Here is a 16,818-nt window from a genome sequence, read left to right as displayed (position 1 = left end):
CCCCTCCCACCCTGTTTGTTTGTTGTTATTTTTTATGGCAATACATAGCTTGCACTTTGAAGCACAGCGTAGATGCACACAGTCAAAGCGCTGCTGCTCTTGTAGCCTCCTAGTACTGAAGTTAAGCAGACTGAGCCAAACGAGTTATGCACAGCCTCTGCCTTCAATAGGTACAGGCAGTAATGCGTCTCACTGCTCTGTGCTTCACTGGGAAACACATTCTCCTGTCTATGACCTGCTGGAGTAGAAAACATGCAAGACAAGTCAGCTTTCAGTATGTTTTGTGCCTAAAATGAGACATTCTATGGAAGACCTGAGCTCTGTGTACCCAGAGTGGGTGGGGTGGGTGCTCACTCCTCCCCTCCTCCCAAACATTCACAGCTAAACAATCTAGGAATTACATTCTTAGAGACAAATTTTAAAGCATGAGCTCATTCTGGTTCAGTGAAGGAATGACTGTGCTGCCAGAAGCATGTTTATTTCTGCCTGATATAACACCTGCCTTAGCAGGGCTTTGCTAGGACTGAACCCCTGTGGGTTCAATGGAAGGAAAGCTTTATGACCTCAATTATTTTGTTTACTACATCATTACAATGAAAGGAAAGACTCAACTTTTTCAACCTAACTAACTTGAACACTTCTTTTCCAGTTGTGACCATTAGAAAGCATTGATCAGTTTAAAAACACAGTCCAAATTGTCAGCCTAGCTGTGCTCAGAGCTACATAAAAAGGAAACGGGATTCTGGCAACAGACCTTGCCCTGTGCAAAAGCATTCAGTGCTACAGCTTTCACCCCCAAAGCACAGCCCCAGGCAGGACAACAGGCAGGCAGGTGGTTAGGAAAGAAAGAGCCAGCTGCCAATACCACAGCATCCTGAAGTTAAGTTGCTGCTGTCCAAACCCTGATGCAATACTGAAAAGACCACACTTCCACTGCCAGGAGCTGCTGCTCAGACTGGTGAGCACCTGGAGCAGGCAGATGCTTAAGGACTGACATCTGACCGGTCAGAAGCCTGCAGCCTGGGTTGCTTTGCCATCTCTGGCTTGTTTCATCATGAGATTAGACCAAGTATTTTAGGCACCAGCCATCTTCAGTATTCTGGGCAGCCAAGTTATTTAACTCCTTGAGAATCCTACTCACCCTATTCCAATTCCAGCTGAGCCAAGCAGCTGGCACAGCTGTATCATGCTATGGCCCAGCAGCCTGGATCCCCTCACCATGCTCCCACGCAGCACATGGCTGCAACAGGAGGGTGGGACTCCAGGTTTCAGTTCTTGTTCCAGGTTTGTTTTCTGAGAAAAGACCTTCCCCAGTTCCCAGCCCCAGCGCCCAGGTGAGCAGAGCCTAGAGTTAAGTACAACTAAAAGTTAAGCTTCACCTCATCTCAAAAGCTGTTTTCCTGACAGCTCCTTATTTAGTATGCTACCCACTGTAGTTCCCTATGTGTTTAGCTCAGGCTGTGGCTTCCGAGCCAGGTCTCTCAGCTGTGCACAGAGGCATGCAGAGTGCAGCAGTCCACACCTTTTGCAGGTCCAGCCCTTTGTTTTATCATCTCAGCTTGAGGATGTGCTGCAGACAAGGATAAGGTGAAGAACAAATGGGTCTAAGGTAGATACTTTGTTAAGGTACAGGCCACTCAAGGACATATTGAGGCACTTTTGGGAAGGGAGTAAGTAACACAGGTGAGAGTAATTCTAGATGCTATTTTTTTTTTAATAAGTAGATAGCCCGCTGCCTTGCCCTTGCCCAGTGCAAGAGATCCACTAAAGAGAGGTTGCCTCAACCAGTTCAAGGTAATCAGACCAGGCTTTTAAGGATTACTTCAGAGTGCTTGAAGATAGGAGAAAGCCTCTCCATTCCCTAATTCACACCTGCAATAGTGAAAGGAGCCCAGCACCCAGCTCAATAAGAACGCTGTTGCTAAGGCTACACAACCTTCTGGTGACTTCCCCAGTGCTGACCAAGCACAACAGGCTCAGCACTCAAGTCTGTAAGAGACCTTTCCAGCTAATGGAGTGTTCCTAGAGGGAAAGGGAACACACGACAGACTTTCTGTCTAAACACGTTTAGGTTATAGGGACTGGGGAAGAAGAAGGTACAAATTCTTTTTGAATTGTCAGATATTTCTCTAAGGCCCTAAAGATGCGAAGTATGTAAAGAAGGGGCCAAGCAACCAAAATGCAGCTGGCACTCCACTAAATGCTGCGAAATACCCCATACTCAGGCCTTTCATCCCACCATGAAAATGCTTTAAAAAAAATCCCCAAAGCATTTGTCTTCCTTACTGCTGCTGCTGCTGTATAAGAGAGAAGACACTTCTTATTTAATGCTCCATTGGGCCCTTTGTGTCAGTAAGAAACGTTTCCCTGGCAGACGTATTGTCATCTGCCCTGCACCCATCTCCTGCACTATTAGCAATATAACCACCTAAAGGAGGAGAGCCAAAGAATGACTTTACCCCCTCACATGCACACAAGTTATCCAGCATGTCCAAAACATCCATCTGTGCTTCAGAGCAGATCCAGGGACACAACCCACTGAGTGGCTGCAGATGGGGCATCTTCCCCAATGTCAATGCCTCGCCTTCAGAAAGGAGAGGATGCAGCTGGGGTTAAAGCAGTCCCATGCCCACAGGGAACAGCAAGGATACAATAGCCATCAGCAAAGCAGCAGTAGAGGGGAACCCCATCCCAGCCTGTGGGACCACAGAGCAGCCCTGCCACAAGGCAACAAGCAGCTGCCCTCACCTATCACATCATTCATCCATGAGCACTGCTGGGTGTGAAATGAAGCAAAACTGTACACATTCTTACATGTCAAAAGGAGCATACAAAGTCAATTCCATTTTGCAACACAGTATGTTTTGGGTTTTGTTGTTGTTGCTTTTTGTTTTATTTAACTTTAAGGCCAGCTTGCTCCCTCTTAAACGCAGAAAAGCCATCTCTGACCCACACACTGCTGATCTACAGCTCCTGAGCTGGGGCTCCCCTCCCAGCAGGGGTACACATGTAACAGTCCTTCCTTTCAGCACTCAAAGTCACACAAATCCAAACCTGAGAAGTTTTCTACAAAATCCATTCTCAAAAAACTTTAAACAAAGAATTCCCCAGACTCTGCCAGCTTCTTACTGACCTACCAGCGTGAGTGGGATAGGGATGGGACCAACAATAAGCTGAAACAGATCATGCTAAAAATCTCTGGATCATCAGATCACTTAAGAAACAGGCTCATTGCAGGAAATACTCTAGATAAGGTTGTTTAGAGATAAAGTACCTTGTCTTTGTGCTTTATGAAGAGTAAGCTTACCGTAAGCTCACATTTTGATTTTTACATTATCCCAAGTCTCCTTTCCCCTATCTCCACCTGCTCTAAGCCACGGTGCCAGCATCAGCCCTCAGAGATGCATCACTACTTCTGCCTGGACAATCTGTGACCTTACACATAGAGCTGCAGAACAGAGCAGGAGGAACACAAACATACTCCAAAAGGAATGCTTGTGGCCAGCTCTGTTGGTACAGCAGTGCCTTAAAGACTTCTCCTTGCACACACCTGAAGCGTTGTGTCTGCAGGAAAAGGGGTTTGCTTTTTCCACAGCTAAATTCTCATCATTTGTGAACCTGCAAATGTCACCTAACTGTTACACATTCAGAGTCGCAAAAGAAACTGCACTGCACAACACTCCGGGTCAGCTCGGGAAAGGGCAAACAGGGAAAGGTGTTTAATGCTGTTTTGCTTAGTGACTAGAATCCATTGCTTTATATACGTGGGATTCTGTCGCCAAGACCACAGTAGGACTACATACCCCTGTGCTTAACCTGTGAAAGACAATACAGACTGCAGCATGACACAGGACAGAAGAGCGTTGAACCTGCAAATCTCACAGGAGGCATTGGCCTTCCTTGCACACAGTTTTGCCACACCTTTGCTGAATACACTCTGGTATCCAAGTGCTTACCAAATGGCACCGTGTCCAGCGTAAGCTGTGCAACTCCACTATCTGAAGGGTGGCAGTGAGGTGGGCAGGAACACGGCAAATGGATTCCCAGACCAGCCAAGCGCAGCAGCCCTCCCACCCTGCCCCACAGCAGCAGGTGCTGTGTGCACCTCTCCCTGCAGAACACGGGGTGCTCAGAGCGAGTACCGCTACAGAGACACAGCATCTGTATGGAGGCTTCAGAAACTGTTAAGGGCCAGAACGGGTGGGAGCAAAGAGGTAAGAAGAAGCACTCTCCCGCTGGGGTTTAAGAGGAACCTGCGAGGTTACAAGGAGCAGTGCAGTACCTGAGAGGAAGCTGAGCCAGAAGGAGACCAGCCTCTCGCTGCAGGACTTGGGCTAGGAAGGGCTTGGGAAGCGCAGGAAGTGACAGGACAGCACAGCTGCAGCAGCAGTCGCTCGGAGAAGCCAAAAACTCCAGGGGTTGGCAGCAGCTGGCTCTACCCTTCCCCAGGGATTCTCTGTTCCAGTTCCTCGAGTACGAGCACCCCGTTCTTCAGCACCTGCACTTAAGTTCTCACATTTGCAGAATTTATTATTATTTGTGTTGTTTTGTTTTTTTTTAAAAATACCCCTGTACTTTAATCAGGAAAAACCAGTCCCCGCCCCAATTCTACTAAAAACGTGATTGTCCATAGCTGGAGGCTTATTGAATGACCTCACCCCGTCACCATTACTCAAATGTCCAATTACACAGCAGGCAGCTCAACCTTTAGGTAACACAACTACAACGATTGGATTGCGCTCGCTTCTCTCTCTCCCTCCTCCTCCTCAAGAGAGCTCTGTTACTTTTTCCTGAGCGCCAGCGCTACTCCGACTGCCACAGCCAATATGGCTACCGCAGCAGCCCCACCATACAGCAATATCGATTTCCCTTCTGGCAATAAGATAGGCTTCTCCTCTGCAGTGGAGGATTTCTCTTCTATTTCTTCCAAAGGGCCCTCTTTCCCCACTTTTTTTTCCCCTGGAAGCAGTATTTTCTCAGGTTCTGGTGCAGCCTTTTCTTCCGATGGGGTTAACTTTGGGACAGGTTTACTTAACACGGGGATCTCAGGTTCAACAAGCTCTTCGGTCACTTTTCCCTTCTCCTGTTTTGTACGACGTGCAGAGGGATGTGCTTTTTCTACGGCAACAATTTCAGCTTGAGGTTTTACTTCCTGTAAAGAAGCAGGGGGTTCTGGAAACGCTGCCTGCACGGTCTCTGCAGCGACCGCTGACACCACTGCTTCCTCAATCCCCTCTGGTATCTCTTCCTTCTCCACGTGAACGATGTCGGAGTTGGAAGAGTTGTTCTCGCTCCTTTCTTCAGCCCCGCCGTTGCTATCCAGGCTCTTGACTTCTTCAGGATCCATGGCCACTTGCTGCCAGGACTCTGGCCCCAGGGAGACGGGCAGGCTCTCTGTGTGCCAGCTCTGACTTGCTGACAGGGAGACGGGCAGGCTCTCCGACTGCCACGACGTGGTCACCGTCGGGGACTCTGGGGGGCTCACCTGGCCTGAGTTGTCACTGGTCAGGATGTAGATATCATTACTGTCCTCTGCGATGAGGCTGGGGTACTCCTCCTCTTCAGATTCCAAACTAAAGACCGTCCCCTATGAATGAAAAGGACACAATGTGTGAGCAATGGCTTCAGCATTACGTGCCCTGTATGGGAAGGAAGAGGATGCCTGGAAATCTAACAAAGTCTAACAGCAAAATGAGAGGGCCTCTGCAAGAGCAGGATTCGTCTAACCTACATTTTGGAAGAGACTACAAAACCCAGCCAATGCAACTGGAAGACCCAGAGAACAGAATAACTAGCCACTGGTGGGTTGCTGAGTTTGTACCACAGAAGAGATTTGTCTCAAGGTGAAAATTACAAGTGGAAAAATATATTAGGTACAGAATAACCTAAAATGGATGTGAAACACAAAATCAGTAGCTAGGGGCCAAGAGGAACCCCAGAGTTTGCCTGTGAAACCAGAAGCAAAGATTTGATTACCCCCTTGTTCCTAACAAAACCAGTTTGAACATTTTGCCAGTTCCTACAGTACGGCAGCCCTGCCAGTACAAATTCTTTTCACAATGATCAAGGTTTCCTGTACAGTCCCATCATAACATGAAGCACTGGAAAGAAAAAAAAAAATCCATAATTTTTCCTTCTCCCTGCTCCACTCCACAATCAATAGTTCTCCTAAAGCACTCCAGGCAGCTGTCCCCCTCTTTTAAACCCTTTCCAACATCTATGAATTTGGATCTTGGTTCTGCTTGTCCTTTACCTATGGCACCGAGACACCTCTTTGGTTATCCCACAACCTTAGTGTGGATCCAAGCAGTGATCAGACGAGGAACAGATCCAAATTAAAAATAAACACACTGTTTATCCTGGTGAGTTGTTTTTAAACCCAATCAGTTTCCAGTTAGGTCTGCCAAGACACTCCAGTGTGCAACTGAGGGTAGATGGAAGCCAGCAGCTGCTCTTGCTCACACCGATGCCAAAAAATGCTCTATCTATCCCAGTGGCCTGCTTCCAGAGTAGAAGGAAAATGCATTTCAGCCTTGGTAACTCCCAGTCATCACTTAGTTCCTAACACGCAAGGAATTCAGTGCCTACAAGTGAATGGTTTCTAACCCTTCAGTGGGCATATCAGCAGAGCTGATAGCAGCGAGGCCAGAAGCAAAGTGCTCTTTCCCTGAGAAGCGTGAGGGGCTGGGCTCTGCCTGTACAGAACCTCTGGAAGGGGGAAGGATCTCCACACCAACAGAACTAAACAGAGCATGCAGGCACAGAAGAGAAAGAGCAAACACTGTTCATCACTTGTACTAACTGAAGAGCAAATGCAGCAGGAAGGGACCTCTGGCTAAAGCACTGAAATGGGACTTGAGAGATCTGGGGAGCTCACGGGCAGTAACATTTTAATCTCTCGTGGCATGAATTATCACCACATCAATAAACTTTGTGAAAAGGGGTCAGCGTACCTCAGAGTGAGCATAGGAGTGAGGTTTCTCTATTCATTCCCCAGCAACACCCTGCCATTTTACCAAATTCAATGATCTCATTTCTGGACCCTTCAGTACAACAGTGCCATCCTGTACTGCAGGCTGCACTGGGAACATAAAGACTTCACAATGTATCTTGGCAAGGGCAGGATCTGAATCTCATCTTCTCGGCCCATGGACTTTTGGAAGATAATTACGCACTAAAAGAAGAAATTGGCAGAACACTAAAGGAACTTATCTTCATAAATTCCTTTAAATTGCTTGGATACTTATATGGATCACCTGGATCAGTGACAGGCTCAGAAACTCTACAAAGAAATGATACACATAAATCTTCAGGAGGAAGGCTGAAAGCGATCTGGTCCTTCACTAAGTAGTTAAAAGATGGATGCAAAGTCTTGGTTCAGAAAGATATATAAGTAATAAAGCATTACATTTATAAAGTGGTCGTACACCCCACATACACCAACAAATCCAAAGCAAGTTCTCTTCTACAGCAGTGACTGAAAACTCAGGACTTTGGTACCTCTCAAAAGTTGTGCTTCACTATGAAACCCATTTTTTTTTTTTCCAAATGTGCCGCACAGCATTAAACCAAAACAGAGCTCTGTCACTGAGGAAGAAGCAAGCAGCATTGTAATGTAAGGGCAATGGAAGAAAAGACCCAAGAAGTGGGAGTAAATGCAGAGGCTTCCAGATCTACAGGGCCTGAATGCTGCAGGTGAGAGCCACAATGAGGTTGTTCTTCATGGGGCACCCACAAATGGTTTGGCAAAGATAAAACAAACAAATGGCACAAAGTACCATCACAGCCACCATGTGGACCTGCAGCTCCCCCAGACCCAGCTAAATACCTTAATCAGTGTGCTATGATTGCTGGAAGCAATACTGACATATAAGGATGAGGCATTAGTTATTCCTGAGGTGGGGCAGTTTTTAAATTGCCATATGGTTTGCTGAAGCACTTTCAAGTGGAGAGATATCACTCTCAAAACACAGGTAAGATCTGTGCACGTAACATGGAGTAACATGATAAACTGCTTTGGAAAGGATAAAGGAATGAAGAAGAGACAGCATAGGGGGAATATGGGCAGAGAAGCCTTCATGTACAAACCACACATCCACCTTGCCTTCATAGAATGGATGAGCCTAAGAGGCTCATGCTTTACTGAAAAGGAAGTGATCAGTGACTGCCTCCCTATAAATCAGAGCCTTATAAAGCCCAGGTGAGCCCTTTCTGCAGCAAGTCGTCACAGACAATTTCACCTTCATGTCGGTGCCTCGGGGACAGAACTCTCTAAACCTGAAGAAAGTGATTGCCCAACAGTGAAAACCAGGTGGAAAGCCAACATATTGAGCGTCAATGCATAATTCCACTAGTTCATTAGAAGTTTATGAAGTTTTAATTGAGAAGTCCAGCAGTCCAACATTCTTTAGGATAGATGATTAACGTTTCTTGAGCTGAATTAAGAGTTAATTCAGCAAATTAAGAGGATAAAGCCAGGATTTACTGCTGATTTGGTTGGGGTTTGAATTTGTGTGTGTTGTCTTTTTCTTTTAAAGCAGCTGCAATAAAAACTGAATGACATTTAGGACAGTTCTCTTGATTTATCTGCAGATGTGACCCAGAAGCAAAGCTCCCAGAAACAGATTAATTCAGGACAGGACGGAACATTTGGAAGGATTTTTAATAACTTTGGGCCTTATGTAAGCCACAATGTTTTGATTTAATGGTAAATAATGTACGTATGTCTTTCTTTATCTGCTTCATCTACTGTAAATGAAGGAATCATCTACTGCTCCAAACCAGAAAAATCCAAGTTGTGCTTTTTTAAATGAGGGCTGGGACACCTGTGAACTCAGAGTGTTTTTCCTCCAGCAATCTTACACAGAAGCCAGAGGACGTCCTTCACTGCACCAGGCTGCACCACCACTCTCGATTCCAGCTACTGCCACTTGAGGGAAGAGTTGGCACAAGTCATGGTAAGGGGAAGGAGAACCATACAGTTCCCCTCTTAGCTTGAACATAAGCAGGATGGTCTACAGCACATGCAGCAGCCTTGAGGAAAAGATAAACTTAGTTCTGTTGAGGTACTTTCTGCAGACATAAATTGGAGCTCCAGAAACCAATCACTGTACCTGATCTATGGGGATCTATGCAAGCATCAGTAATCAGAACTTTGCTAAAAATCAATCTCAGTAGTGGATCCAGAACACTACCAACCTTTAACATACAGTCAGAAATTCCTACTTAAAATCATATCGGTTTCAATTATGATTTCAAGACAGTAAACAGAAAAATTAAAAAAAATTCAAGACCTAGAAACTGATGCTCATGACAACAGTACTGTTTTTCACAGTCTTCTAATTAGTCTGTTATTAATTTCATACAGACAAGCTGACTTACTAACTAAGGTAGTTATTTCTGCTATACAACAAAAACTTCAACAGTGCATAAGAAAAGATGATCTTATTTACCAGAATAATAATTTAAATCTCATTTATGTGCAGCTGTTTCTAGTGGAAATAGGTATTCAAATTAAATTCTGATCGTCTCAAAAACAACTTTTTTTTTTTTTCCCCTAGAAAAACAGTGTTATGTCTGTAAAGGAGGTGTTATTAAAGAATGGAAAGAGATACCCATTAATGCACCTAAAGGAGCACTTACTGCACCTTAGAGAAGACTTCAAAAGCCCGGTCTTGTAAGTCCACAAGAGCAAATGCATCTAAAATGACTGTTTCTAATTGCTGCAGAAGCTGTGACTAGAAATTAGTAGTTGTGAGGAGATTAGGTGTTTAAGAACTGGAAACCAGACAAAATTAAGTCCCCTAGGTTATCACCAACTTGACCAGTATTATACCATTTCCTTCACATCACCTCCCCATAACTTTAAACACAGAGATTTTACTTGTGTTTTAATGTTCTGAAAAGCTTGACTGGTCTACAGTTTCAACAGCTGACTGTTTGTACAAGGAATGGTTTGGGTAGGCAAATCATTTGAAATTAAACCTCAAACACAAAGAAAAAGACCCAGAAAAGCCGTAGAGCCAAGCAAGCCAGCAATACACCCCAAATATTGATTTTGTCCAAAAGAGGAAAAATTTTGTGCATATGGATCAGAGAGGAGTGCCACCTTGTGGGAGAAAAAGAAGAAATTATTCTACCACTATGCTGCCTTTTTCCTGTTATCTCTACAACTAGATGGACTGAGAGCAGTCCTGCAGAAAAGGACTCGGATGTTCCAGTGGATGAAAAGCTGGACATGAGGCAGCAGTGTGCACCCACAGCCTGGAAGGCCAACTGTGTTCTAGGCTGCATCAACAGAGAGGTGGCAGCAGGGAGAGGGAGGGGATTGTCCTCCTCAGCTCTGCCCTGTGAGGCCCCACCTGCAGTACTGCATCCAGGGGCCTCCAGCACAAAAAAGATGTGGAGCTGTTGGAGCGGGTCCAGAGGAGGGCATGAAGATGATCAGAGGGCTGGAGCACCTCTTCTAAGAGCAAAGGCTGACAGAGCTGGGCTTGTTCAGCCAGGAGAAGGCTCCAGGGAGATTTCATTGTGGCCACCCAGTATTTGAGGGGTGCTTATAAGAAATATGGAAAGATCTTTCACAAGGGCTTGCAGTGATAAGACAAGGGGCAATTGTTTTAAATAAAAGGACAAAAGATTTAGATTGGATAAAAGGAAGAAATTCTTCACAATGATGGCAGTGAAGCCCTGGCACAGCTGCCCAGAGAAGCTGTGGATGCCCATTCCCTGGAGACATTCAAGGCCAGGCTGGATGGGGCCTTGGGCAGCCTGAGCTGCTGGGTGGCAGCCCTGCCCATGGCAGGGGGTTGGGACTGGGTGATCTTTCAATCCTTTCCAACCCAAGCCATTCTGAGATTCTATGTAAATCCCCAAGAAAACCCCTTGCAGTACAGGAAAAAATGCTGTTAGAAAGTGGAATGTTCCAGAACAGCAATATTTATTATGATAAAAATAATTCAAAACACTCGACATAGCTAGGAAGTTCCTCAGGCTGGAGTATACGCTTTACCTTGTAACATAATTTATCAAAGAGAAACAAGATGAGGCTCAGTTTTTTTTTCCACACATCAGTGTCACAGCAGCAGTATAAGTAATAGGAAACCATCAGCTGCATTTGTGCTTAAAATCTAGTGTCTGAAAAACAGGAGGCAATGAATTATGAACTTGCCCACGTCCTGGAATCCCAAGAGAGCTCCCTCTGATGAAATAAGCAAATTTCCCACAGTAACAAGTTTCACCAGAGCTGAGAGTATGAGCTCACAAACCTCAGGTCTAAAATGGTTCAAATATAATAGTAGCATTAAAAGCCCCTGAGACGTTCATTCACTGTAGGTTTCATCTCCATGAAACTCAAGATAGGTGGAGACAAGAAAAACAGAGCAGAATACACAAACAGAACTGTATCAGACTTAAAACTTTCTATTAAAAGAATGGGGGGGGAAAAAAAGAGACTCAATTGTTCATCTGAACCAAACAAAACCACACTGTGATATTATAGACACTACTTTTATCCCCATCAAGGACTGTTTTGGCTAGAACAGCCTGCAGAAATGATCCTATTACTTTTCCGTGCCCTCCAGCATAACCTCTACTACCCGCAGAGTGCCAATTCCAAAGCAACAGCTTATAAGGTTTTAGTCTTAGCTGTGTATGCTGAAGTAAAATCAGTAATTTAGAGACGACTTCTTTAGACAGACTGATTTGAAGCTGTTGAAAAGAAAAAAGAAAAGGAGAGCTAGTTGCTCAGTCATTCGCCATTTAAGTTCCTTCTCTTTCAGCCACAGTGCCTAAAAAAAATCTGTTCCTGTACTAAAGAAGTTACACATAAACAAAAGTGTATATTTCATTGCCATTTTCCAAGAAGAAATAAACTATAATTATTTTGAGAGGAAAACTCCTATATAAAACTTCTCTAATTAGATTGCCCTTTCTTGCATCTCTACCGTATTAAATTTTCTTCTCTTTCCTCCAGCGTAGCAGGTCTGTCTGTTTTTGCATTGTCATTCTCAAGGCAGACACCTGGACTGCCACTCCAGTTGCACAAGCTGCCTGCCTCCTTTCCCCAGGATGACAAGTGCCTCTTTACCCTTGTCCAGACAGTTAACAGACTCCAGCACACAGATTATTCGATCAACAGCAGCGAAGAAAATGTCAAGAACAGCAGAAAATCCCAAACCAAAACAGAGGAGAGAAAGAATGGCCCTTCTAAAGCTTAAAACTGTTAACACTATGCATACTTCAAGGAAATTTATCATCTTCAACACATGCAATGACTAGTCAAACTCAAATTCAGATCTGAACATCCTGAGACATGAACAGTGGGAGGGCAGAGACAATTTCAGCTATGGTCAAAAATACAAATACCAGCCTCCCATCGAGAGAAGAAAGGTTACCAGCTGAGCCTCACCGTGCACTTATTTCACATCTTTCAAGCAACTGAAAAGCAGGTAGGCTTGTAACAGGAGAGTGAACCTGAGAAAAAGCACCTAGCTTCCAAGTAATCTTATGCTTTTTCCTCTTTATATACATCCTCAGATATATGAAATCTAGCCACTAAAAATCATAATATACAGAGCTTGAGAAGAAACAAATTATTTGGAAGGAGGGATGGGAAAGGAAGAGGAAAAAAAACCTTACCAACTGACTGGCCTTACTGTGCACTTTTGCAGGAGACCAAGAATTGCTTCTGATGCAGCAGCATTCAGTCCTGGAGAAGTCAGACAGAGGAAAAAGGGAGGGGAAGTAAGAGGAGGGAAAGGGAGGGGATAGGAGGAGATGGGAGGGGAGAATGTGTACACTGCACGTCAGTTTGTTGAGCCCTAACATTGGTCTCTGGAAACAGAAGAATGAAATTACTGCCAAATCAAGCTGGGAATTGGTTTATGTTGGTTCAAAATGTTAAGGAAACTGGATTCTAGGATTCATTTGGGATCAAAACAGCATCAGAAGAAAGAAATGTGTCACACAGAAAGAAAGAAATATCCTCACACAGCTATTCAGTGCACTTGAAATGCCAAATGTTTTTGCTCTAAAGAGAGATCGTACATAAAGTCAAGCAGAGTAAATGCTAGTGCTGCAGCAAAACCATTCACTGCAGCTGGTGTAAAACAGAGAATGTCCAGAAGAAAGCAAGATTACATTGCTTTCCTATGACCTTCTAAACACAGCTTGCAGCTACCCACAAATCTGTGAGATTGTAACCCAGATGGAGTAGTCATTTCAGCTCTTCATTCATTGACATCTATGTGACAGCTGCATCCAAACACAATACGCAGCACACTGAAGACAGGCAGCTCTTTTAGAAGTCTTACACAACACAACAGCCAGAATCATAATATCAAAATATCATACACACTTCGGAGTGAAAATATGACAGCCATTCTCCTACTAAGCAATCATTACAACCCAGTCCCACTCCTTTAATTTAACAATTAAGGAAATAAAAATTTTAGTGCCTGAAGAAAGAACGGGAGAGGAACACTCACTGCTCAACACGTCTCATCACTACATCTCTACATGACAGAGAAAAAAAAATCCAAAAGATACTTCTCACCTTAGAGGCTTTACAGCTAGCATCTCAAATTTCCCATTTCTCACAAGCCACGTTGATTTATTGAAATGTATTTCCCTAAGATTGATTTTTTCTATCTTTATTCCCTTGAGCTAGCAATTTTGCATCTCATAACTGTTGTCCATCATCCTTGGTCAGATGCTTTCCTGGATGTACAAGGCTCCTGAGCCCATAAAATAGCTTGAAACCCCATATGCAGGCAGAATCTCAGGAGCTCTTCAAGTGCTACAGCAGCAGCAGTGTTATACAGCAAATGGATGATGCAACTCCATAATGTTCTGACTCTGCAGAACAGCTTGAAAAGAAGACAGGCTCAGCTAGCCCCTGCTCTTTCCACTAACTACTTTTCTTCTGTCAAAGGTAGGCTTCACTCAAAAAACTGAGGAGGATCCCAAATTACACGGTGCCAAGGGATGCAAGAGAACATTTTTCAGTCCACCGCAGAAAAACAGGCTCCCGTAAAGCTCTCCTTTGCTCCACATCTACAAAACACCAGGTAGGCTGCTCTGGTATCTTTAGAGTTTTAAGCAAAATACTTGTCACATGTAAGAAGTGCGTGTTTGAAGTAATGGAAAACCCAAATCTCTTACTGTCATAACGCTGTAAATCACCAAAGACTCCTAGGTTTATACACTGCCCTTATGGCACTAGCAAAGTATTACTGACAGCTTGATCTGGCACACAGCACTCCTGTGGCAGATGCCTCACTTATGAATTCAAAACACTTGCGTAACAGCTACCAGCCTGCTGTGCAGCTCTCCCCCAGCCCTGCTCAAAAACACGCATCTTCCACTCCCTGCCCTTCACACGGACGTTCCCAGAATACAATCCCACAGATTCAGAACAAACTGAGAAACGTGTCACCCTATAGAAATGAACATTCTCCTTACAGGAAACAGAAGACAGTAAAACCATACATTCCCTTTCTCCAAGTAAAACTGCATACAAGGTGGGCCTGAAGCCCCATACCCACAACAACTCACAAAGGGTTAGTGTGGCTACATTAATTCAGTTGGAAAGGATTTTCATCACCTTGCCTTTTTCCTCGCCTCTTTTGCTGTTTCAAAAATAGCTCTGGCTTGTTTGCTGCACCGCTTATGTCAGTCTGATTTTATGCCTGAGTGGATGTATACAGGCAAGTTTGTAGCCCATTAAACGCAGACTACCCAGATCTGTACATACATGCACAGTCACACAAACACAAAGCACATCCCCCTCCCTCAGAGGCCATGCTGGAAAGCTGCTGTGTTCAGAGGCTTTGTGCTGTATTAAGTATGTTTACAGCAGGCCTCACATGGGGGCTAGAAAACAAATCACTGCCTTCCTGAGGTAAAAAACAAAACAAAACCACAAAGACAAAATAACACTAATACCCGCTCCTCTTAAAGTTGATGTCCTAGTTTCAGCAGGGATGAAACTGTTTTCTTTAGAGTGTCTGGTATAATGCTATATTTTGGTTCTAGGAGGAAAAACAATGTTGATGACACCCATTGTTTACAGTCGCTGCTAGCAGTGCTGTGGAGCGCCAAGGCCATACTCAGCAAAGGACTCAAGTTGTTCAGAGGGGACAGAATTAGGACAGCTGACTGAAACTGGCCAAAGGGATATTCCATACCATGTGACATCATGCAGAAGCAGTCTTGAAGGGGGTGGGGGTTCATTTCTCTCTCTCTCTCTCTCTCTCTCTCTCTCTCTCTCCTGCTGCTCAGTGGGCATCAGTCAGAGGGTGGTGAGCAATTGCTTGTGCAACACTTGTTATATACATTCATACATATGTGTGTATATATATATAACATACATACACAAATATATTGTCATAAATGTTATCATTTTCCTTTACTCTATCCTAGTAAATAGTTTTATCTCAACCCACGAGTTCTACCTTTTTTTTCCTGATCCTCTCCCCCGCCCCACTGGGAAGGGGAAGGAGTAAGCAAAAGACTGTGTGGTGCTCAGCCACCTGCCAGCTTAAACCACAACAGTCAAAAGTAAGTGCCTTCCCTGTGAGAAAAAGACTTTGAAATGGAAATGCATTTATCAGTGACTCAAGGTCATTTGGATGCATGCTGTTCGGTTTTTCTGTCCATTAAAGATAAACACTCCACCCTCCCACCCCACCCCCCAGAGGTTTTGAAAACTATTATTCACAATAAGTGAAGGGTTTTAGGGAGGTACAGACATACAGAAATTCTGGAACTACTCTTACAGAAAATTTCAGGTAAACTCATGAAATCTGAGGTGCAATTCAAATGAGATTTCTCCTACTAATGCTTTTTAATCACTGGGTTTTCCTGAAGAGCTTTATTTTTTATAATAAATCAACTTGCATTTTCCTAATCCCAGATTAATTCCATTCAAATTTGGTATCCCTCCCAAACCCAGTAATCTAAAGCTCAACCTCCTTTAGCACAGCTCTGCCTTCAAGACACAGCTCAACAGCTGTGAGCTATCTGATGGATTTTAAAATGTAACTTGCTTAGCATGCCATGACTCAGGAACATTGGTTACCGTGAATCTAAAGATTTCCACAAGGAAATGCAGCACAAAGAGATCTTGATTGTTCCTATGTAAAATTCAATCTAAGTTAGCTACTTTGTCACTTATTTTAAAAATAAATTTGTACCTCTTGGCATTTCTGTACTAAGTACTCCCCTATTACTTATCTGCTAAAAACCCTCTGAAATTTAAGAGGGGAAAAAAAAGCATATACCATTTCCATCAGTCACTGTAGCATGCAGACAAGATTAAAAAGATGATGCTCTCAGGCATAGTATCTCTTTTGCTAAGAGTATCTGCGTTTAAATGCAATTCTGTATATTAACAGGAAAGAGCATTCAAACAAAAGCTCAACCATGCGGCAGTGTATTAGCATCTCAACATGCAGTGTATGAAAACTATTTATTATTTTACTTCTGAAGGCATCTTCTATATCAACAGCAATTTAACAAACCAGACATGCAAAGAACTGGAACAAACTGCCTGGGGAAACTGTGACATCCAATCACATAGATCTTTAATGTCAACAGAAGCAACAAATGCGTAAAAGTCAGTTCTGCCTTAGGGTAGAGAAGTGAAATACATTACTGCCTGAGACCCCTTTCCAACTGCATGAACAATATGCTTCTAACCTCTCGCCTTTTTTTTTTTTTTTTCCCTTCCTCAGGCACCCTCTCATAGACTTATTCCCATCAACTGCTCTTAGCCTTCAATGCTAGCACCATGCTTAGAAATAAGCTTTGAACAAA

General features: G+C 43.9%; 1 protein-coding gene across 4 annotated transcripts in view; it reads right to left on the bottom strand.

Annotated features, from left to right (window-relative positions):
* Window positions 1-4,509: 4,509 nt before the first annotated feature.
* BCL2L13 (BCL2 like 13) overlaps window positions 4,510-16,818 on the bottom strand; it is a 37,370-nt gene continuing 25,061 nt past the window's right edge. For all 4 annotated transcript variants that reach the window (XM_031589892.2, XM_031589891.2, XM_090145492.1 and 1 more), the window contains one exon: window positions 4,510-5,587. In XM_031589892.2, the coding sequence (XP_031445752.2) occupies window positions 4,781-5,587 (807 nt within the window). In that variant the 3' untranslated portion in view covers window positions 4,510-4,780. The remainder of the gene's footprint in view (window positions 5,588-16,818) is intronic.

The sequence above is a fragment of the Phasianus colchicus genome, chromosome 1 (assembly GCF_987193195.1).
Source record: "Phasianus colchicus chromosome 1, bPhaCol1.hap1.1, whole genome shotgun sequence".
NCBI lineage: Eukaryota > Metazoa > Chordata > Aves > Galliformes > Phasianidae > Phasianus > Phasianus colchicus.
The sequence above is the reverse complement of the archived record's forward strand: the minus strand, read 5'-3'. Positions and strand labels throughout refer to the sequence as shown.